General features: G+C 42.1%; 1 protein-coding gene across 1 annotated transcript; it reads left to right on the top strand.

The window, feature by feature from the left end:
- Positions 1 to 1,004: 1,004 nt before the first annotated feature.
- On the top strand, positions 1,005 to 20,902 carry LOC144113275 (inositol monophosphatase 2). Its single transcript, XM_077646261.1, has 8 exons — positions 1,005 to 1,204; positions 1,296 to 1,429; positions 1,608 to 1,712; positions 1,900 to 1,945; positions 5,029 to 5,137; positions 10,066 to 10,171; positions 17,871 to 18,022; positions 20,257 to 20,902. Exons 1-8 carry the CDS (start codon positions 1,136 to 1,138, stop codon positions 20,361 to 20,363), a joined length of 828 nt encoding a protein of 275 aa, XP_077502387.1. The 5' UTR covers positions 1,005 to 1,135; the 3' UTR covers positions 20,364 to 20,902.
- Positions 20,903 to 22,665: the final 1,763 nt, after the last annotated feature.

Raw genomic sequence — 22,665 nt, forward strand, 5'->3', positions numbered from 1 at the left:
GTGTGGAGCCGACGGCTCAGCTCGAGATTGGGCAGATAGAATCGGCGTGGGATTGGCCAGGGTTCATTGCGGATACAAGCGCACTCATGGACAAGGAGTGGAGTCTTTGGATAATTTTGTGTCTTAGACTGGAATTTGTACAAAAAATGAAGACAAAAAAAAACTAAATAAAACGGAAAAGAAAAAGCACTGTGAATTCTTATTTAGCAGAGGAATCTACCGGATGTAATTATATAGTCATGAATATATATAGTCGCACACTGGTTTCAGGGCATATCCCTTGGCGCTTCTTTGCCTCGAAGGAGAGGAGAATTGGAATAGATAGAGGAAGCCCTAGTCGAGCGAGAGAGATCTCCAAGTAAATCCTACAGAGAGAAGCAAACCACCGACAGAAGAGGAAAAAGTAATCAATGGACTCAATTTCGCCGCAAGGCTCACAAAGGTTGGTCATAGATAACCCCGATCGACGTAAATAAAGATTTAGTCGCGGTATTCTGCAGCGCAAGTCACCCTTCTCGTCTTCGTCTACCTCTAACCGTTCGGCTCAACTTCTTCGTCACTGCAATTCATTCATTCTTTTGTGTCTATTTCAAGGCCCACCACTCACCGTTCGTATCGTCAGATGTGGTTTTAGTTTACCAAAGCATCTGTTACTTTGATTTGCATGGCTTTAAAGTACTTAGGAGCAGGCGACGCGCTGCAGTCTGTGCTGTTTGCACGTGAACGAACAGAATTTTTTCTGCTGGGCTGGCTGCAGGAAGGGCTATGAATTCAACATTCGCCTTGTTGGCGAGGGTAACGCTGCTTGAGAAAACTAAGCATAGCAAACATGGTTTAAAGCGTTCCCGTCGCTACAAGCAAGAGAAAAGACACGCGACGGGGCGAGACGCTCCGACAGTCACTGGAAAAATTTTTTACTCACCACGCTCCGACTGCGAGCAGCGCCACCGCTGCATGCGTTACGAGAGTGGACCCACCTTTCCATAGGGAGGAGACGGCAGGCTAGCAAGTTTTTCTAGGGACCATAACACAGGCGCTCCGTCGATTCGTTGGAACGTGTGCAGCCTAATCGTATTATCGGTGTTACCTGCGGCCGCTTTGCACGCACGTGCTGCAGCAAAAAAATAATCTGGGCATGCCTGGTAATCAAGACATTCAGCTATATTTTTCTAGAGCTTTGGAGCTCGTTAAGGAAGCAGGAACGGTAAAGTATTGCTGTTATGCATGTTTGTGAATGTTTTTGCATCTCCAGAAACAACTGGTGCATTTAATGATCATTTAAATCTTTGTAACAGGTTGTGCGAAAGGCACTTGGCGAAGGAAAACAAGTTGACACAAAGTCGGAATTTAGTGATCTGGTTACGCAGTATGATAAACAAGTGGAACAGCTGCTCATTGGTAAACTGCGAGAGCAGTTTCCGAATCACAGGTAAGCATGCCGGTAGAAGCTTCAACAGATCGTGTGAGCGATAGTGGTGTCCGTTCGCAGATCTGACGTTCAGGCTCACTGCGGATGTAGCGTCTCAGTTGTTCTCGCCTCTCGTTCTCTCTGTCTCGATCCCGCAACCCCCTTTTCTTTTCTTTTCTTTTCTTTTCTTTTTTGCAAGGTTCATCGGAGAGGAGTCTGCTGTTGCTGGTGTCAAAAACGAGCTTACGGACAATCCGACGTGGATTATTGATCCAATAGATGGGACCACGAATTTTGTGCATGGGTAATGTTTCCTCTCCCGCGAAATGACACTGGGTATTATTTCTAATGTACTAGTGTGTTTTATTATATTTAAATTGGTCACTCGTTAAGTTCTACATTCCACCATGCATGCTTTGCAATAAATGCTTTCAACTTTAATCGCTAACTCTGCTGTGCAAATATTACCTGTTGTCATTCTCTCCCTCTAGGTTTCCGGTTGTTGCAGTATCTGTCGCACTTGCTGTTCAGAAAGAGGTGATGTCCAGTTATTTATCTCACTTGCTAGAACATTAGTTATTCAGGTTTTGAAAAATAATTAGCACCCTGTGGAATTTGTGTACTTAATTGCCTGATTTTAGTAATAAAAATTAAACTTGCCTACGAATGGATACAGTAAAGTAATTTTTCCAAACACAAATAATGAAAAGCTATATCATATTTCTTATTTTCTTTAGTGTGCTATGCAACAGCGGTCAACATTCTTTCTGTGTGTCATCTTTCTTGTCCCATATCCACACGTTGTTCCATCACATTCATTCAGTGCATAATTTCAGCATTCAGTGCCAAATGTTATGTGTTAAACGTTCCCTGCCTTAGTGCTGTCAAGGTACCTTCAGTGAAAGTTTCTTTAAAATGCCTTGACATCACAAGAATCCCATTGTTGCGCTTTAAGTGACTGCAAGTGATGTGTGGAGGGTTACCAGACAACCGAACACTGTTGCATTTTTAAGAGATACCTTGTAAGTTTTATGCTGAAATCCATTTTACCTGGAACAATGTTTTTAGAATACGGTATGCTGGGCGAGTTGGTTTCTAACTTTCATATCTACAGTGCTGAAGACAGGACAGAAGGAACACACGCGTCACACAGCAGAGCGCTGAATGACAACTGATTTTTATTGGACGGCCAGCAAGCTTTTATACTTGCTGGCTACCAGAAAGGAAAGAAAACACAAAAACATGCACGGATCCAACTAGTGCCGGCGCCAGCAAGCTTTTATACTTGCTGGCTACAAGAAAGGAAAGAAAACACAAAAAATGTGCCGGGCATGTTTTTGTGTTTTCTTTCCTTTCTGGTAGCCAGCAAGTATAAAAGTTTGCTGGCCGCCCAATAAAAATCAGCTGTCAGTCAGCGCTCTGTTGTGTGATGTGTGTGTTCCTTCTGTCTTGTCTTCAGCGCTGTAGAAATGGAAGGAATGTTTTTAGGCTTGCAACAAGAAAAAAAATGTAACACTCTGAAGTCAGGAACATCTTTGTGTAGATTATAGAAGCGTTCCTTCTGTCTGGCATTGTTAACTGATCCCTGATGATCGAACATGCACATTCATCACTGATTCATTCACTCATTTCTTTGCTCTCACGCACTCACACTCTAATTTGCTCACTCTTTCTTACTTAATCATTCACATTGCAGCGCTGCCTGTAACTGCATTTTATGGCCTATTTAAATAATGCCATCACATACTACTGCTACCCAGCAAAGGACTGGTGAATTTACACATTTCAAAATGTGAGCTGCTGAGAAAATGTAGTCTTGGACTATTTCTGAAGTCTTAAAAGGTCAAAGACGCAAACAGCAATGCTACGGATACAGGATGTTGAGTATGCATAATAGAATAATGGAAATAAAAGGCTCGTTAACCATGTTGTCTGGTTTTAATCTGGTGGCTTTAGTTTGTGCAAGTAAAGTATTTCATGCCCTGGTATCAGTAGGAAGCCATGTTTGTTGATTATATTAATTTATCAAAATGACACCAAGTAACTGCAATTTATGAATTGTTACTTGAAAAGGCTCCCCTTCAGATATTTCCTCGAAATATGGCTCCATTTTCCTTCTGATTTTTGTAAGATAAGCTGAAAACAGAAAGCTCCTGTTTGTGCTCCAAATGCGTCGCACCGAAAAAAAAAAACGATAAAAGTAGGTAGAATTAAATTTTTCAAGTTCAGTTTGAACTGAACAAGGCCAGTATTCCTGACTTGCACACCACCGCTAGCTGGCTGTTGAGTAGCAGTTACACTCAAAGCAGAAAGTTAAAGTACAGAAGCCAGGGGCTTGGTTGGGAAGATGGTGGTGTACTGTCGGATTAGCGCAGTTTTGCCTTTTGAGGCATTGCTCCACTACTGTACACACCTCTGCTGACCGAAAGGCTCCACATTCTGGCCATTTGCTAGCAAAGCGCTGTTTGCTGTCATCACTCACTTCGGGCTGTTACTTGGTTAAGCAGGTCTCTCCACTGCATTAAGGTACTGATGTGAAACCAAGCATAAGCGTCATGAAAACATGTCATGTTCTAGCTATCATGATGATTCAGCAGCAGTTCAATTGTTGCCGTCAACACACTGACCACATGATGCCCTGCTTCCTTGCTCAACCTAGCACAGCATCTGAATGATAAATCGACAACCCATTCTTTAGAAGCAAGCTATTACTTGCGTTTTTGTCTGATGGCTCATCATTTAGCCTCGTTGCTTTTTTTTGTTTTTATTGGTGGCAACGCTTCCTTGTACAAGCACAGCTATAAGCACTACCATTTGTGCATTAATTACTTATAAATCAATTGTTCATGCTGACAGAAAGGACAGATTGGATTCCAAGTTACCGTCTACAGCACAGAAATACGTTATATCGCTGAGAAAAGGCAGTAATTAGGCCATAGAAAAAAATATTCAGCGAAAAAAATGAAAACATTCTTAAATACACACTGATCAAGTCCACAGAATTTTCAAAAAATAAAAACCAAGAACTCGACCCCTAACTGTTAGGTCAGTGTGAGAATCCTACACGCAGTTGTAAGCGTTTGACTTGTACATAGGCCAGCTGTGTATTCGTGCTGATATTTCAGGTTTCCTCCAGTCTTGAGAATAATTTAGACTTCTCCCACTGCATGTATTTTTGCCTAAAAGTAATTTGTGCCTGTGGGCATAATTTACTTACTTTTTTCGGTAGAATGTTTTCTAAGGGTGAACATGCTTTCTTTATTTGTGCTGTACATAGTTCATGTGCTGCCTGTTACAAAAGCTCCCAGGTAAGTGCACCTGGGGCACGAGTGTAGTTGCAGGCGTTTGTTAGGAAAACAGCTACGGTAATTTATTTATGTGAGGCCATGTGCTGTACTTGACTTCTTGCTCGATATCAATAATAGTAAAACTAGTGAGTGTTAGGAGTTACTGTGTCACTGCGCAGCCACATACTCATAGTGGTTACGGGTGCCTTGGCCTGGGAGCATTGTAATAGTTAATACCAGGAGGTCTCGAGTTGTTTTTGTTTCTAGGGCTTCACTTTCTTCAATGCCCCAGTGTACTTTCTCCAAAATTTCTGCAATTGCAACTCCTGACAGGTAGCACTGGGCATCGTGTACAATCCAGTGCAGGACAGGATGTACACAGCAATCAAAGGGCATGGTGCCTTTTGCAATGGCAGCAAGCTAAAAGTTTCTGGACAAGATGGTAAGGTTGCATTCAACTGCACATGTGAATTGCCTTGCATAGTCATGAAGCGTATCAGTACAAAATGTGTGCTGCTGTGATAATTTTTATCAGTGTTGTGAACTGTGTCTTTGGTTCCATAATGCCACAAGAGATACCATCGGGGGCAAAAGTAACAGACTGCCCCTCCAAGTTCTGGCTCTTGCCACTCTGCATGGAGGCGCCACCTTACAAAACACTTCTGGTGTTGAGACCGGCGCATTGAGCCCGTTTCGACGGCAGAAGTGCTTTGTCAGGTGGCACCCATATGCAGAGTGACACAGGTCAGAACTTGAAGTGGGGGCCTGTTAATGTTGTCCTTGATGGTACTTGTACCAGTAGACTTAAATTTAGTGGCGCTTGCACAAGTCCCCTATTGCTGGAGGTAAACCTTATCAAACTAGAATTTGATATGGATGGTGGCGGTTCTTCTTTTCAAAGGTTTAGTTCGCACTTTTACTCTTTTATTAGGTTGCATTCTGTTAACTTACCTTGAAATTAATTCTAAACTGGTTACACACGCATACACGCAATAGAACCCTGCTGTTACATTTTTTTTTTCATTGAACCACAGAAGAAAAAAAATGTACCAGCCATGAAACTTCATTGCCAAACACAGCTCATGAAAAAACTACATCGTTGTCTGCAACTTTTTTTTCTTCTTCCTTGTAAGTTAAACATGCTACTCTAGATTTATAAAAACATTGTGGGTGTCGCTATTGTTTGAGGTGCTGAACCCCACCATCATATGCATGCAGAGGCATCTTCATAAATGGGGGCAAAAGTTATAGCACCTGTTCATGTCTTCTGGGTAGCAGGGAACAACAGGGTACAATATTAGTGCCCCCCTTTCCAACACCTCTGTTACTCTTGGTTAGCGGAGTTAGGGTGTAATAAGAAAATAAAATTTATGAAAAAAAATTTTAATTTTTGTTTTATCAGAATACCCATTCATTCCTGAAATAATGTCACGAAAAATTATGGTTTAATTAACACCATTCCAAAGGTACAGCGCGAGTTGTAACCCCCTGCACATCTTGTGAAACCGAAACGAAAAGTTTCCCCGCAAAATAGTTCCCCAGTTTTTGCAATATATTAGTTATTTTTTTGCTAATTTTTCAGTTTATATTGATAGCAGTAGCATAGCCAGAAATTTTGTTTGGGGGGGGGGGGGGGGGTGCTCACTTTGCAGTGTGGCCTCCTCCTTATAGAAATTATCGAGGGATCAAATACATTAATACATAGTAACTACATTGCCATTGCCAATGCTATTATGTATTAGATGCTCCAAATGAATTCTTGAATGCTACGCACTGTCAAGACAAGTGAAATATGTATTTTTTCATAAAAGAATACATTCGTATGTCCCAAAGATTGTGGCATAAACAACTGATATCAATGCTTCCATGTTTTTGTCTATTTAATAAGTAAAGAAAATATCACATGAACTTTAGAACTATATCAGTGTGCAACTAGCAAAGCAGTGCATGCCACTGATATAAAAAATGTAAAGGCCATGAAATGAACAAGTTGAGACCAAATATTTTAACGAATCTTTGTCATTCAAGAACCTTGTTTACGATTTTGTATATATGCAACAGCCAGGGAAAAATTTCAATGATGCTGTCCCTCGTTTCATTGTATTGCGCAGGCACAGCTTTCACTGGATGAATATTGTGAGTAATTGCACCGAAATTATAGTCGCAACAGAGCGCACATATAAAAAGCAGGAGTTCTGCAAAATATACCTTAGAAATGCAAAGACACAGCTTGATAAAGGGCAGAAAAGTCTCGCTGGAAACAAATTTCACTGCATGTGTACACAAAACCTTGCAGCAAGATATTTAAATGTATAAGTCTTAATAAATCTGCATATCTAAGCAAAAGTTGCTGTATGTAATGCGTCAAATAAGGCAAATAAACATATTGCCCAGTCACAGATAGTAAACTTTACGCATAGAAAGACAGACGATCCAGGCAAGAACAAAACTATGATCGCAGAAATCGTGATACGTATTTGGACCATGTTGCGGTCACGACAGCACCGTATGGGTAGAATAATAGAGGAAGAATGCAGAAATCGTTACAAAAATCTCTATTTTAGCTGCCTTCACAGCGACAACAATTATTCTCCACCCAAAATTAAAGAAGGGTATTGCTTTGGTTCAAAAAAGAAGTTAAAGCAGGTCGCTAAAAAGGAAAGAAAAGGACAAACGAAAGCCACAGATGATGTGGCAACTACCCAATGTCCGAGTGTGTTTGTTGGGAAATGCCACTTGGGCCGGGCTTTCAATGACCAAGGTCTCTCAAAATTGGTTATTGATGTCCTCATAATTTCGTATTTGCAAGGTACCTTTGAGCATGATGCTAACTGTTACAATAAATGCCAAAAATTTCTGTGGTTTTAAAACCTAACGAACAGTCATACGTTTTCCTAGTTATGCGTTTATGGACCTGAAGGAACAGAGCTTTTTACAAGGACAAAGTTTATAAGAAATTTATATCTATAAAGTTTCGGAATTTAAATTCATGTGCTCTGTAGATTCCGCGCCACGAGTTGCCGCGATGAGCCTGCTCATGAAACACCGTTGAAACTTTGTGCTCGGATGGGGCTCCTTGCGTTATGGGACTCCAGGTGCATGGGCGTTGCCACGAAATCCAGCCTGAGTTCGCAGTGTTCTCACCAAAATGTCTTTTTGAGCGTAAAAAAGACATTGTAGAGAAAATCCAGCATGATTTCCGGCACTGGTTGTTGCTTTGGTGGGCAGTGCATGACAGTACGAAAAAATTTCTGGGGGAGGAGGAGGCTGAAGCCCCATAAGCCACCCTCCCCCTGGCTACGTCCCTGACTGATAGTAACCCTTTCTTAACATCCATGTCTATTTTTGTTCGTATTTACTGACTAAAATGCTTACAAGAAGGACACACAACGTTTAGATGTTTAGAACACATTGGTTGGTTATGTCAGCCTACCGACACTGAAGTTTGGTTTGTATGACGATGTGTGTAATTTCAACAACAGTAACAGAGGGATGCTAGACATCCTGAGGAACATTGGCATCAAACCTGGTCTGCACTTACTGAAAGCTTGCCCAACAGGTGGCCAACAGCATATCTGAAAACCCTCCCGTCAGTCTATGCAGAAACCACAAGTAAAGAAAAGCAAGCTGCCGCACAACCAGATGGAAGTAAAAGGAATACTAAGGAGGAGCTGAGCTAGAGATATGATGGATTTTAACTCACCTGGGCAATGTTTTGTGGCATTTTTAGTTATTCCCAATCCTTTTTGTTGTTTTTCGCGAAACTCACTTTTTTTGCCATTCCTTCTTACGCTAACATGCCCAACTTTATTCCTGCGCAAGGTTTTTTAATGAAACTTCGCAGATTTATTATTATTTATATAGCTGTGCAGGGAACCACAATATGTAGAATTGTGCAATAAGTTTTGTTATTCCTGCATTTTTCTCAATAGATACCTATATGAAAACCATTGTTCGTGGTCTTTCCAGTATTATACAATGACTGTTCAAGATATAATTATTTTGGTTCATCGCACAGCTCAAGTCTTTATGTATATAACTGCAAAAGGAATTTGCCTTGTGATCAAATAAATTAAAGTTATGACTGCTGACGTCAGGTGCATATTTGTGCAATTTTAAAAAATAAGCAAGTAGTAAAGAGGGAGATTGGCATTGGCAGCAGCCATATTGCCAGCGCACAGCACAAGATCCATGCATCCACTGTCTGAGGTCGATCTGCCATTTTTGCCTGCTCTTCCTTTGGCTGACTCCCCATGCCTCGTCTCATGAGCATACTTTTCTCAGTGAGCTCCTATCTTTATTTGCTTACACTTGGTGTTGCAATCAGTCATGCTTGACCCGACTAGTGCATATTAGGAGGTGTCTGCCTGCCTCAGTCACCTGATTTAACCAGTAGACTAGACTCTGTCTCCCTACTCCTGCTTGTGAAAAGTGTGACATCACTTGTGTAAGAGTCTCCAGGGCTGAAGACTCACTGCCACACTATCTTCACAAATTTGAGCCCCCTTCTCTCCCTACCCTGTGTTCTTCTCCATAGAGGTTCTGCAGGCTTCGTAATATGGACATAATGGCCCACCACAGGTGCTTTAATTGCTGAGTTTAATTAACACTTATTCCCGACAGTTACATTTTTATGCCGTGACATTGTCCCAATGTGTTTAGGGAATCCACGGTGAAAACTGTCACGGCTCACAACTTAAAGGGGCTCTGAAACACGTTCTCAGGAGAGTGCATTTACTTGCTCAAGTACTACATTTTCTCATCATGAAGACCTGAGCCAAATTATATACTTCTACACAGAACAGAGAACCCACAGTCGCATGCGAAAGTTGGTGAATCCTTTCAGGCAACTCTGTCATGCTCACACCCTCCTCCGTCGCACGCTCCTGCGTAATTCTGTTCAGAGGTCGCTAATGTTCCTGCATGGGCCCGAGATGGGCCTGCAGTGTATATAAATAAATAAATAAATGTTTAGATTCTTTCAGGCATCACGCAGCTACCATGGCTGTGGCCAGTCAGTAGTGCCGGCGGGTCGGGAAGCTCCGCCCCCCTGGGAAAACTTATGAGGGGAGAGGGGAACACGCGATGGTGCTGAAATTCAAATTTTGACTCAGATAACTCAGCTTATACAAAGTGCATTAACAGAATTCTTGCTGGAGGATATTTATGGAGAAGCATCCTTTAACATCCCAGGAATATCGCACCTTTATTAAGAGCTCCTTTCAGAACCCCTCCAAGATACAAGATACAACTGGATGCAACACGTTGTGTAAAACTGTCCAAGAAGAAACATGCAGTAGCATTGCATGTACCCTAATCAGAAGCCCACCAGAAATGTACCCAAATCTCTTGTTCTTTTTATTTTTTCAGAAATCTCAAAAGCCCTGATTATAAGTGAAGTTGGAAGCAGCAGGGATGCTGGCCATATGCAGTTTGTTTTCCAGAACATGCATAACCTTATGAAGAAGGCGCAGGGGTATGATTTGCTGCATGTGCAGTATCAGTTATAATTTGCTGTGCTACAGTAGAATCTTGATACGAATTTGTAAAATTTCCTGGTTGAAGTGTGTTGTGTACAGTGTGCAAAATGTCGGGTGTTCTGAACACTCTCCCGTGCCACTACAGATGATGTGAATGCGAGAGCCATGATCGCACCCTTAAGCACTAAGCGCTGCTCTCGCATCACCGACGCCATAATTGCCATTCGTGCAGTAGGCATCACGAGCGGTGGCGCACGGCGTGCACATTAGAGAGATTTAGCATAGCACAATCTGTATCCGCATGCTGCCATGGTCGGCACCTGGCACCTTCAAGTTGATGCACGCATGCACAGTGGCTTCCCATGGAAGCGGATCTCTGGAGCGGTCGCGCAGTATACACTGCGAGCAGTGAGCAGTGGCACGCAGCCCCAATCATATCACTGATGTTGCACTTAGCACTTAGCTGTGATGCGCAGCCATCAATAAATCTCCACAGCCGTAAACAGATCTGTGCAAATGAATTTCCCATGCTTCAGCATACAGATTTTGTTCGTTGTTTGATACATATGTTTTTAACCACCACGTGAGATTCATATTTTTTATTTTGATTTGATTTATTTCATTTCTCTACAGAGAAAATAGAGCAGGAGCTAGAGGCATATAACCTGACAGAAGCTCCTGCCCCAGATAGCAAAATTCGGCATTCAGTATACACTGGTCACAATGCTTACATACATATACATTTGTGGTCAAACCAAGAATCAGCATGATAGTACAAATGAAGACATGAAATGCAAAAATACTAACTATTTACAATGAACTTTATGCATCTACATACACAATACAGACATACCTAAACATACATACAGAATATAAAGGATAATATAGGGTGTTTACATTTTGGCTTGCGAGAAATGATAACAGACAGTGGGTATTTTGACAATGAAATGGGTGTGCTTAGTAAATAAGTTTTCATCTTGAAAACTATACTGTATATGGCTTTTGATTCACAGTGTGCACTTCAACTTGATAGAACTTCAGTTGCTGTGTTTGTTTAACAAATACCTGAAGTTGTGAGCATGCTGTGAAGCACGTGTGGACCAGTCTTGTACACATTACTGAAAAGAAGTAGCCAATTACGATTACTTCATCTGAAATGCAGCTGATTTCATTGGTTACCATGAAAAGTAACTGAATGCAGTTACACAGAACTAATCAATTACTGTTATATTATTGTCCATCCATCTTTTAATAGCATAGCACAAATATACACGGATGAGAATTGGCTGGTGCAAACATCCTCTCGCACACCGCGTCTCGACAGCACAACCATTTCGCTCTAACATGAGGAAATTTCGTGCTCATTTCAGTTTCTCAATTTCTTGAAGTTGTACCACTGGTTCCACCTTGTTTTTTTTAGAAAAAGAAGTTCAGTTTCTGGAATTTATACCACTCGTTACAACTTATTTTAGAAAAAAAATTAATGTAACACGTTACTGGTAATGGATTGCTAAAAAAGATCATTTCATTACTGAGAATGTTACACCTTCCAAAAAGTAACTAATGTATTACAAAATTCTAAGAAAATGGAATTTATTCCAAGTAAACAATTATTTGCAACACGTTACAAGTCTGATGTGGACTGAGAAGAAGTGCCCATTGGCATACTTTTTTTCCAAATGAAATGTCGACCACACGGTGGCTCAGTGGTTATGGTGCTTGGCTGCTGACCTGAAAGATGCAAGTTCAGTCAAGGCCGCAGCGGTAGCATTTTGATGGAGGCAAAATGGTAGAAGCCCATGCACTGTGAGATGTCAGTGCATGTTAAAGAAACCCAGGTGGTCGAAATTATCGAGAGCCCTCTACTACGGCATCCCCCATAGGCTGAGTTGCTTTGGGACATTAACCTCATAAAGCCAAACCAAATGAAATGTTGATGTGAAGTTGCTTTTCTTGTGTGCTACACATGATGTCCTGTCACAAAGCTCCCTGTCAACAAATGAAGTGGCTGACAGGAAGCCTGTTTATTATAGTACCTGGCTGCAGCCGCTGCGGTGGCTTAGTGGTTATGGTGCTTGGCTGCTGATTCGAAAGGCGTGGGTTCGATCCTGACCGCGGCGGTCGCATTTCGGTAGAGGCGAAATGCTAGAGGCTCGTGTACTGTGCAATTTCAGTGCACCTTAACCCTTTCCGGCCCAAATTAAAATTGTTCACTAGAAAAATCAATATCCAGAAACTAGCATATGTAAGAGGAGGATAATTCTATAACATAAAAAAATCAAGGTTTCATATCGTTTTTTTATAAGTTTTTTGCATGATTCCAGATGAAATCATTGGGACTTAGGCTGTGCGAAGTACTTAGTTTGTGTGATTTCTTTGAAACTTTAAACATCAACTTCTTTGATACTTCGCTGTTCTCTGTTGGAGTACAGGATGCCACAGTTCTTACCAAGAATACACAAGAATGACAAGACACACAACTTGTACCTCTGTTGTTATTTTCTCATTGTGTGCAGTGCAGGCTGGTGGGCGGTCCTATGTAAGTGGAATTCTTGAGTTGATTTTAGACAAGCACTGGTTCTTTTGAGACATGTCATGTAAGAGACAGGGCTCACGACAGAATCACTCTACTAGTATTCAAATTTCCAGCCTTGAACTCACAGCATCTACTAACTGCACAAACTAAAAACCAGTAATGCGAATATTTCAAAGGTTAGTCGATGTAGAAGCATTTGAAATATTCATGTGGCGAAGATGCTGCTTTCAGTGAGGATTCCTATTCATGATTTCTCTCTTGTTCAACAGTATCGTGTTGAATCCACAATCCGGGTTTTCCTGGGATGACTTTTTTGGTTGCACAACATGAACTGTTGGGCGAGTTGAGTTGGTCGGTGTTTCGGAGGTTGACAGCTGTATAGCTTTCAACCTCCGAAAAGCCGACCAACTCGCCTAACAGTTCGTGTTGTGCATCGTCCTGTAGTTTTCAGTTTGCTAGCATGGATGATATTCTGTAGAGGTTCAGTTCTTTTGTGTTATGCTTTGCCTTTGAGTTGTTGTTGCTGATCTACATGCGATGAATGCTATTTCTTCATCATTGGATAAATCGATGCCTCAACACTTCTGGTGGGCCGCTCTTGAAACTTAGTCCTTTCTATATGAAATGTGCTTGCACTGAATGTACGCATCTTCTTTGGGAAAAACTTTTATTGTTACATATAGACTGCAAAAGAGGCAATATTTACACATCGCAAGCAGTCACAAGCATCTCAAATACGACCATGCTCCTTATTCTGCAATAGGGCTTCCAGGTCCCAGTGATTCCATTTGGAATAATTATTATTTGTAAAATATTTTAATGTGTTTACCTGAAAGAATTTATTTTGAAGGAGTAACTTCCATGTGATTAGAGAAAAACAAAAATGATTTGCTTTTTTCTACACGGTGAAAGGGAAGACGTGGCACCAGGCGATGGCGACAGCAAAGCGTACGCAGTTTCTACATCCCTCTTCTACGTACTAACATATGTCAGTGATGTGAAAGTCCGCTAAAAGATGTAGATGAATTGCTAAATGTTGGAGCTACTGCAAAAACAGCAGGACTTTCTCGCTCAATTCAAGACTGGTGGCCCCTAAATTTGGGGATTCCAACTGGAATCACTGGGCCTGGATAGGTTAAAGAGCTCCTGGTGGTCGAAATTTTCAGAGCCCTTCACCACAGTGTCCCTCATAGCCTGAGTCACGGACGTTAAACCCCATAAAACTAAAACCAAACCAGTATCTAGCTGAGGAACTGTGCGTAGATGGCAAAAATAACAAAGTAAAAAGCTTATAGCTTTTCATGTTGACACATGGGGAAGTGGCTCAGTATGCTCACACAATTCTCCTGTATAATCATTGGCACTGTCACTGCAGTTATGGTCATATGCTATGGGAGCTATACCCCAGTGATGAGTCCTGTGTGTTTTCACCCTTTTTTGGGAGTACAATAGGGCAAACAGTGCTGACTTGTCTGTTAACCCTTTCACTGCCACTCCCGAGATAACTCGGGCGACCACACATGTGCACCCCCTGCTTCTCTCGAGTATACTCGTTTTGGCTTTCTAACTCGCTCCCTGCCGCTCCCGATAATACTCGTGTAAAACAAAATTATGCAAGCATGTGGCGCCATCTATAGAGAGGCCTCATAATTAACACCCAACTTGTAGGATGACTTTGTAACAGGTAGAGCGCTTGTTCCCACCACACCCGCATCGCTTCGTCATCGCCTCGGCAGGGCAGCCATGCCGAGGCAGCGTGTGTCCGCGGTTTGACAGACGAAGAAATTCAAGAACTGCTTATGAATTCGGACTCCGATGATAGTGACAGTGAGGAAGTAGCCCGTCTAAGTGCCTTGTCGAGTGATGACAGTGATGAAGAGCACCTTCCACAAAGAAATCCGCATAAGAAGAGGAAATTTGACAAGCGAGATTTCTGCTGGAAGAAGAAAGAGTTCAAGCCTCAGGAGCATGCTTTCGACCAATCTTATTCAGGAATCTGCAATGACATCACAGCGGCGTCTAGTGAGCTCGAGATATTTGAAAGCTTGTTTGCGCCGGACATTGTGGAAGCAATTGTGGATCAAACTTACCATTCTAAACAGCCATTTACTGCAAATCACAGCATCTGGCAAAAAAAGAAGCATGGCAGACTTTCGACTTGAACTTGTCCGCCAGCTAATCGAGAAGTGCCATGAGGGACACTCGAAGCCAAAGGGAAGACGCCCGTCGAAGGGTGAAGATTCAGCACGACTAACAGCGCGCCACCTCCAATCTCGGGTACCCCCAACTACCACGAAGCAGAACCCAACGCGAGCCTGCCGCGTCTGTGCTAACACGCAGCATCGACCAAAGCAGCAAAGGGAGTCTCGCTATCTATGTTCTAGCTGTGAGGTGCTGCTTTGTGTGGTACCTTGTTTTGAAGACTATCACACCAAAAAAGTTTTCTAAACACCTGGATATCCTAATTAGCAGATACTCATTCTGGTAATTAGTTAAGTGCCAATTTTTTGTAATCAGTGCAACTAATATCTGTAAGATAATTCTGAATAAAAATGTTTACATGACTTTCAGAACATCGTAGTGCCTTACTAGCATAAAATTTCCACGAAACTAGCATGCAAAAAAAAAAAAAACCCGGCAAGGAGTATGCAGTGGTGAGAAAAAAAACCTGGTAGCGAAAGAGTTAATAGTGGCTGACATAAAAAAAACGCTGAGTTATTGAGAGTTCATGTGCTAGTGATGGCACTGTACCATGTGGTTAATGACAAGTAAAAAGTTGGAGGTACCTTTTATTATCATTTATTTCTGTAAATTCATTAAATTTTGAACAAATACCTGCGTGACCATGTGTGCCTTGTAATGTTCCTTGCCTTTAACAGTTCCTTGTCTTTTTCTTTTTAACGCAGTAGCGTTATGGGTCCTGTTCAGCAAAGCAACCTGGGGTAGGTGCCGTAGTTGGCGTAGCCGGTGTAGTCTAGAGCATCGTGACGTCACAAACAGAGCTGCGGAAGGGAAAGTGATGAAAACATTGAAAGACTGGTGATTGAAAGGTTGCATCACGACTCAAACGTCATTAGGACATTTAAATATATGAAGTAAATGAATTTCACTGAATAGAAAATTGAGGAAATTAGTCGGGAATCGTCCCCTTAACCTTTTGGTAGCGAATAAGACGTGCTACCCCTAGGCCACGCAGGCGCATTGTACGGCTTGGTTAAAGCAGGGCTTTATATGTTTGTCATGTGGTTTTCTACGTAATGTGGAAACAGTGTCCCATGTTTGCATGGGAAAGAGGAGCTGCTGACAGGACCCATTAACGCTATCATGTAATACCCTTAAATGTGGAGCTTAACTGACCTTTAAATTTTTTTATTGAGCTGAAATGATGTCAAATGTTGTCAAGAGTTACAACTGTGATTCTGGAAATTGGGCAATTGTAACACGGGACATACTACCTTTGAGCTACATTAAAAAAATAATTATCAGAATTTTGGCAACTTGGTTAGCCCGAGAACTTTTCAGCACCTCCTTGTAGCTACCATATCTTTAAGCTAGTACTTAGCATATGGCCTTGTCTATTTTTATTGACCGTCATGAAGTTGTTTTGTCTGCTTTTAAATTGTTCTCTTGGTTAACTGTATATCGGTGTGATAAGAGGAGAAACACTCTTGTTTCTTTTACAGTGGTGTACCTAGTCTATCATGCTGAGGATTCTGAGTATGAAAACATGAGGCCCACTCAATGTATGTCAGCTGTTTAAATGCTGATGTGTCTTTTAATGTGCAGAAACTTCCACAAATGTTGTCATTCTTCAGGAAATGAAGGTGTACAGGGGCAATGAAAAGAAGCACGAACAGAGTGAAGCCTAGGCGCTCTGCTGTTCACATTTCTTTTTCATCACGTTTTTGCTTCGCTGGCAGCAAAAAGATGCTAGAGTCGTCCGTGATGCACGGACGCATTCTAGGACGACTATAACGTCCTTGAATGCGTCCGTGATGCACGGACGCATTCTAGGACGACTATAACGTCCTTTTTTTAACCACCCAGGTAAAAGCGCGATCAAAAGAATTTCAAATAGCGGAGTGCGTAGGTACCGCGTTGTTTGCATTTCTTTCCATCACAATAGTACATTTGCATGGAAACTCATTCCTTAGCGCAGTGGTGAAAATGCGGTGTTATTTGTTCCGTACTGCAACACTGCATTTTACTTTCAACATGTTGCTACCGAGGGGAGTTTCTTGGTGAAATTATGCAAACAATGTGCCTAAATATAATTCAGATAACCACTAGGAACTGCAGCCAATGCTTAGTGGCAGGAACTTACTGCATATGTGAAGGGCATGGCTCATACTTTTTTCATTTTATGCATGGCCGAAAGCGTGGAGGAAGGTAACAGATTAATGGGATGGTTATCTTTGTGGCAATGCAGATTTCAGCAATAGCTAGAGTGGTACCAAATGCTAGTGCCAGTTGGAGTGTTTAGTAACTCTGGGTAGGAGTGTGGGGTCGGGGGTAGGAGTGTAATGTAGGCGTCCAATACGCATTTTCACATGCAGTCAATCATCCATCCATATAAGGTGGGCATCCAGTGTGACAGGCACAGTAGTAGGGCCGGGTTTTTGTAGAATGCGCTTGACGTCACTCTGCCGCCACTCTTGACATCACTGTGTTTGGACCAATCAGCAAAGTGCATTTGCATGACATCATGCATGATGTCACCAGGTTCTAATTAATCAGTGTGGCCTTTGCGCCTGCTTTCTCTCCTCTTTCCTCATCACACTCCTCCTTGTTACGCCAGCCTCGATGACACTGCAGGAATGGGAAATATAGTCTTGAAAGCTGTTACTTAAAAAATTTCGCCGTGGCTTAAAGGGTGATAAACATAGAACCCAAACCCATTTCACCTGTGCACATATTCGTGGCTGCTGTTATTGCTGTGACACAGTGTGTGCGCATTTCTTACTTTTTGCTTGCCAATCTGGCCTTGTCAACTTTATCCAAAATGAACTCACAAGCAAAGAAGCAAATCATTTTAAGGGTTATGGGCTTATTTGGTTGCATCTCATCAGGTTTTTTTTATTCTTGTAGCAGTATGATTATGTGCTAATTCAGAACCATGCGTTCTTCCTTCTCTCGTATCTTTTTTTTGCACATTCTAGGTTGCGTTGCTTGGGTTCTGCTGCATTAGACATGTGTTCTGTGGCAAGTGGTGAAGCTGACGCTATGTATGAATTTGGAATTCATGTTTGGGATATCGCAGCTGCAGCTCTGATTGTTACTGAGGCTGGAGGTGTTGTCATGGACACTCAGGGTAGGTGACCTTAGTTTGGTTTTCTGAGACTTGAAATTCTGTAGAAAAAATTATTGGTTTGCATGCATGCCTAAAAGGCAACATATATACTGATTAGTGTTGACTCTTCTATTCAGGCAGCATTTTCACTTGACGTGTGCAAGTATAGTTTGTAGATAGGATTTGCCATTCGATTCGCGTTGAACATATTACCATTCGAAGTATTCAAACATACAGAAATTATGATATTTCCTGCTCTTCAGAACTGGTTTCCTAACAGCACAGCACTTGCAAACTGCTCTCACTATAGCTACAGCATCTCGCCCATGTCACATCAGTTGACTTGTTTGTCTCATAGAATCAGCTGTCAACACGCGGTAAAAGTGCATGCACCGTAATGCTATTCCTTGCATAAAACTAATGTGATGGCAGCCATTGAGAGCTGCCACGGTATGGCTACTGCACGCTCACGGATCACAAAACGACATGCAACACCACACGGCACATCATTGCATCGTTCCACGAGGTGCCATCCAGGAAAGCAAATGGGGGCCATTGCTTGAGACATGGCATTCACAGAGACAGGTCTTGATAGGGGAACAGCTAAGCCCAGTCCACATGTTGTCTTTCTTGACATGGTTCAGTTTCACGTCTTCAGTCTGCAACGACCTTTGGACTCATAGCGGGGCTTACAATGTAGCGAAACTGATACGTGATGGCTTAGCAGGCACGTCTCGTTAAGAACACTGCATTTGCTGTGGCATTCTACAGCTAGCACACAGTTTTCAGGCATTGCAATGGAGCGTGGAAAGAATGCACCCACCTGTGTTGTAGTGCAAACTGTCAATCTTCGTCCGTTTCATGAGCTGCGCCTTGTTGCATTTTGCCAGGCATTGCGCTGTGTTGTGTCCATGTGGGCAAGTTTCTTTTTAGTTGTTTTTTCTGCTCATTGTACTTTTTGATAGCAACCTCTGGTGTCGCTCCGTCAGTAAGGAGATACCTGCAGCCACCTTATTGCAGTGCTTCATGACAAATGTCAGTAAGCTTCTTTGTAATGTAAGGATTACGTCAAACTGTCATGTTACACTTTTTTTTACTGAATACAGTTACATTATTCTAAGATCATTGTACCCAAGTTATTAGTCTACAAAGACTTTTTTTACAGAATACAGTTACAATATTCAAAGACTATTATACCCAAGTTATTAGTCTACAAAATAAATTTTATTACAGTCACTGCTTTATATTATTTCTCCTCTCCCACCTTTATTTGTTGTCTGGTAGACCTTAGGTGTAAAATCATGCTGATAACAAAAAAAAAAGAGTATATGAGCAATACATTTTTTTTTCATAGTTGCGTTCTGTGAAAGAGTTTGCTTTGAATTTAAACTCTCTGTATTCATGTTCAAAACTATTTGTGTATATTCTATTCACTTAGCAACCAGTCTCTGATTGGTATTTTTATTCGATTAGTATTCATATTTTCTTTGCAACCAAAAAGTTTATATTTGCGCATCCCTAGTGCAAAGAGTAGGAGTAGCAGCTTCTTTAGCTATGCTTGATATGGGAAGTTTTACTGGCGCATGTGTATACAGTGAAGTTGTGATGGTTTAGCAGTTATTTGTAGTTAGCAGCACATGTTTCTCTCAAGAGCTTTGTCTTTGCTCAATCACTGTGAGGCTTAATTTATCTGCGAAAGTTCCAAGAAAAAACTGGAGGGGACACTTAAGCTCCGCCTGAAGGGTAAGACGCGATAGTTATAATGGGTTAATGCCCATACATGTGGAATTGGTCATTCTCTACTTTACAATCATTGATCTCTGGGAGGCCTCATACCACTCCTGGTGCAGACTTTGGTACAGCATTAAGCGCTGAACCACTGCCCCTGCAGGTGGTTGTTCCAAACACAGCCACCGGTGGGGCTTGTGAGCCCCAGGTTGCTCTTCCCGAGCAACCTCTCACGACCAGTCATTAATTTAACTGCCCCCTGCCATTGTGGACAGTTTCCTCACAATCCAATGGGCAGGTTGTGATGACATTACTAGGTCACATGACCTTGGTGGCCCACCTGTCACCTAGATTGCTTCTCTGGGTATTTTTCGTGGATTTTTTGCTCGCGGCCAACAATGCCAATGCCGACGCCGGCTTTTCTGCGACGCAGGACCCTTAACGCTATCACGTTAATACTGTTGCTTTTAGCTGCAGAGGTCCACAAGTATGACTGCTGTTGTTATATGTGGTTTTTTATATTCCAGGTGGACCTTTGAACTTGATGCATCGAAGAGTCCTCTGTGCAAGCTCGCAAGTGCTGGCAAATACTATCAGCCAAATTTTGGATCATGTCCAGCTAGAAAGTGACTAACTTCGCTTAAACAATTTCCTGTTATATCTTGTTGGGATAGATCGATGAGGAGATTGTTTGTTGCACTTTCGTTATGCTAGAAGCCTGCAAGTATGTATGCATGCAGTCATCATCAGTGGTGTGAATTTTAAAAATAGGGTAACTTATGGCAGATCTCTCTGCCTCAAGTCAAGTGGAGTTCACTAGCATCTTGTTCTGAATGGATATATATAACTAGGTGCATTCAAATAGCAGATCTAATGGAACATTTTATGTATGAATGTGAAATGTATGGAGTTAATAGATTGAATACACTGTGCTTTCTTTACAGCATTTCCTGAAGCAAATTGAATATTTTTTTACTTTTTGATGTCATTTTTCCTTGAAAATACTGATGTCTCTTGTGCTTGTAACTTTGAAGCAGGACTGGATGCTTCCTGGTACTATCGTGCATTTGCCTCTCTCTGCGTGCTAGTGTTGTTTGCCAGTGCTGTTATTTGCAGTCTGTGCTGAATGATAAAACAGGTATAGTTCATTAAAAGTTTTGTTGTCATAGAACACCCCTTGGCATCTGTTTTTATGTGTCCTTTTTTCTTTGATTTACTGATGGGCTCTGATGGAGCTATCAGCTCTTCCAGAAAAATGCAGAAACAGAAGTGTGACCTCGGTTTTCAAGTTATAATAGCCTATGTATGGCCCCTCGTCCTGAGTGCTGTGTCTGTATGTCCTGTTTTAGTCTTTGCTGTTAAAAAAAAAGAAAAACACCCAACCACTTAGAAGTTGTGCACATGTTCAAAAGTTTGAAGCCAGGCACCCGCCACTACTCCACAGATGCTGTTTGGAAACACCAGCATATTGCTACAAGGCTAATCACCCTACTGGCACCAACATGCACTTGAACTACACTACAGCAAAACCTCGTTATTCGACCCTCTTTAATTAAAAAATTCGGAGAACTCTGAATCCCAGCGGGGTCATGCAAAATGTCGTTGTATGCCTGGCATTGGGCGCTCATTAATTTGGATGCAGCTGGTTTCATGCCAGTTCGTCAGGATGGGAATCGTGTCGAGATATGACCGGCTCGGCTAGTAATCATCCAAGTATCCCTACTCAAGCCAGAAATGTATGGTTCGATGCTGCGCTCGCACCTGTGATGCATGCACAGTGACATGTGGCGATTTTTGGGGGACCCCGTTGCCGAAAAATGGTGCGGCTGCATAGTTTCGGTTTCGCATTTCTGAGCTTTTTACCAGCCAGCCTGCAGAGACAGCAGCCATTTGTCCAATCAGCCGAGTGCAGTTTTACATAGTTAAGGATGCTGATTGATGTGTTGCTTGTCTCTTGTTTTCAGAAGGCATCTTGCCATCTCAGCGCCGATACGTTTTCCTTGCTTCCATCCCCGTCGTTCTTCCTGCGCACTGAAACTGCATGCTTGTCACGCGCTGTTCACAGTTCGTGCAGTGGAGTCTCCTAATACGTGACTGCACCTCTTGTGAGGAGGCCATGGAGGCTTTTGGAACAGTTCTGCTTCGACACTCCTGACTGCACGCAGTAAAGCATTTGACACAACTGCATAAAATCATCAATGCCGCATACTTTTCTTTCTCAAAAGGACAACCATTGCCAAGGTTTTGAGCAACCAAATCTACTGCAATGTGAACGGTTGACAATTTGATAATTAGGTTTTCTTGGAAAATTCGGAGGTTGTTTTTTCAGTCTCTTGAAGTCCAAATTAACGAGGTTTTACTGTAGTTGACACCTGTCCAGCCTTGATATAGACTGGGCCTGGCCGGCTTCTTTGCCTTCACTAGAGCCCCCATTTATTGTACGAGCCCCTTTAGTAAAGCTCTCCTGTGATACGTCTAGTGTTTGTTGGTGATACTATATATTTGTGATGAATGCTGCGCTTTACTAACCACAGCTAACTGCATAGCTAGTAGAGTTCCGTGAGGGAACCAGCTAGGGATCAGATTGTATTAATTTTTCACAATTTTTTCATATAATTTTGGTTCTACTCTACATGTATGTTTGTTCAATATTTTTCATCTTAACCTGCCCGAGGCTATCCTGCTACATTGAAAACAGCATGGTGGAGGTAGCGGCTTAAGTACAGATGATGCTTGAACTTTGGGGGATGTATCTAGATTGGGCCCTTAAAAGAACTTTTCTGTCTCCCTCTGGATGAAGGAGTGGCAGTAAGAGCTGTACTACACCTGCAGCACCTTCAGTGCACCCACTCCCAAGCCCACCTGGCTCACATGACCACAGGTGGAAGCGTATTCCACAGAATGCCTGCATTCTCTTGATAGAGCAAAAGGCTTTA

This window comes from Amblyomma americanum, chromosome 1 (genome assembly GCF_052857255.1).
Source record: "Amblyomma americanum isolate KBUSLIRL-KWMA chromosome 1, ASM5285725v1, whole genome shotgun sequence".
Taxonomy (NCBI): domain Eukaryota; kingdom Metazoa; phylum Arthropoda; class Arachnida; order Ixodida; family Ixodidae; genus Amblyomma; species Amblyomma americanum.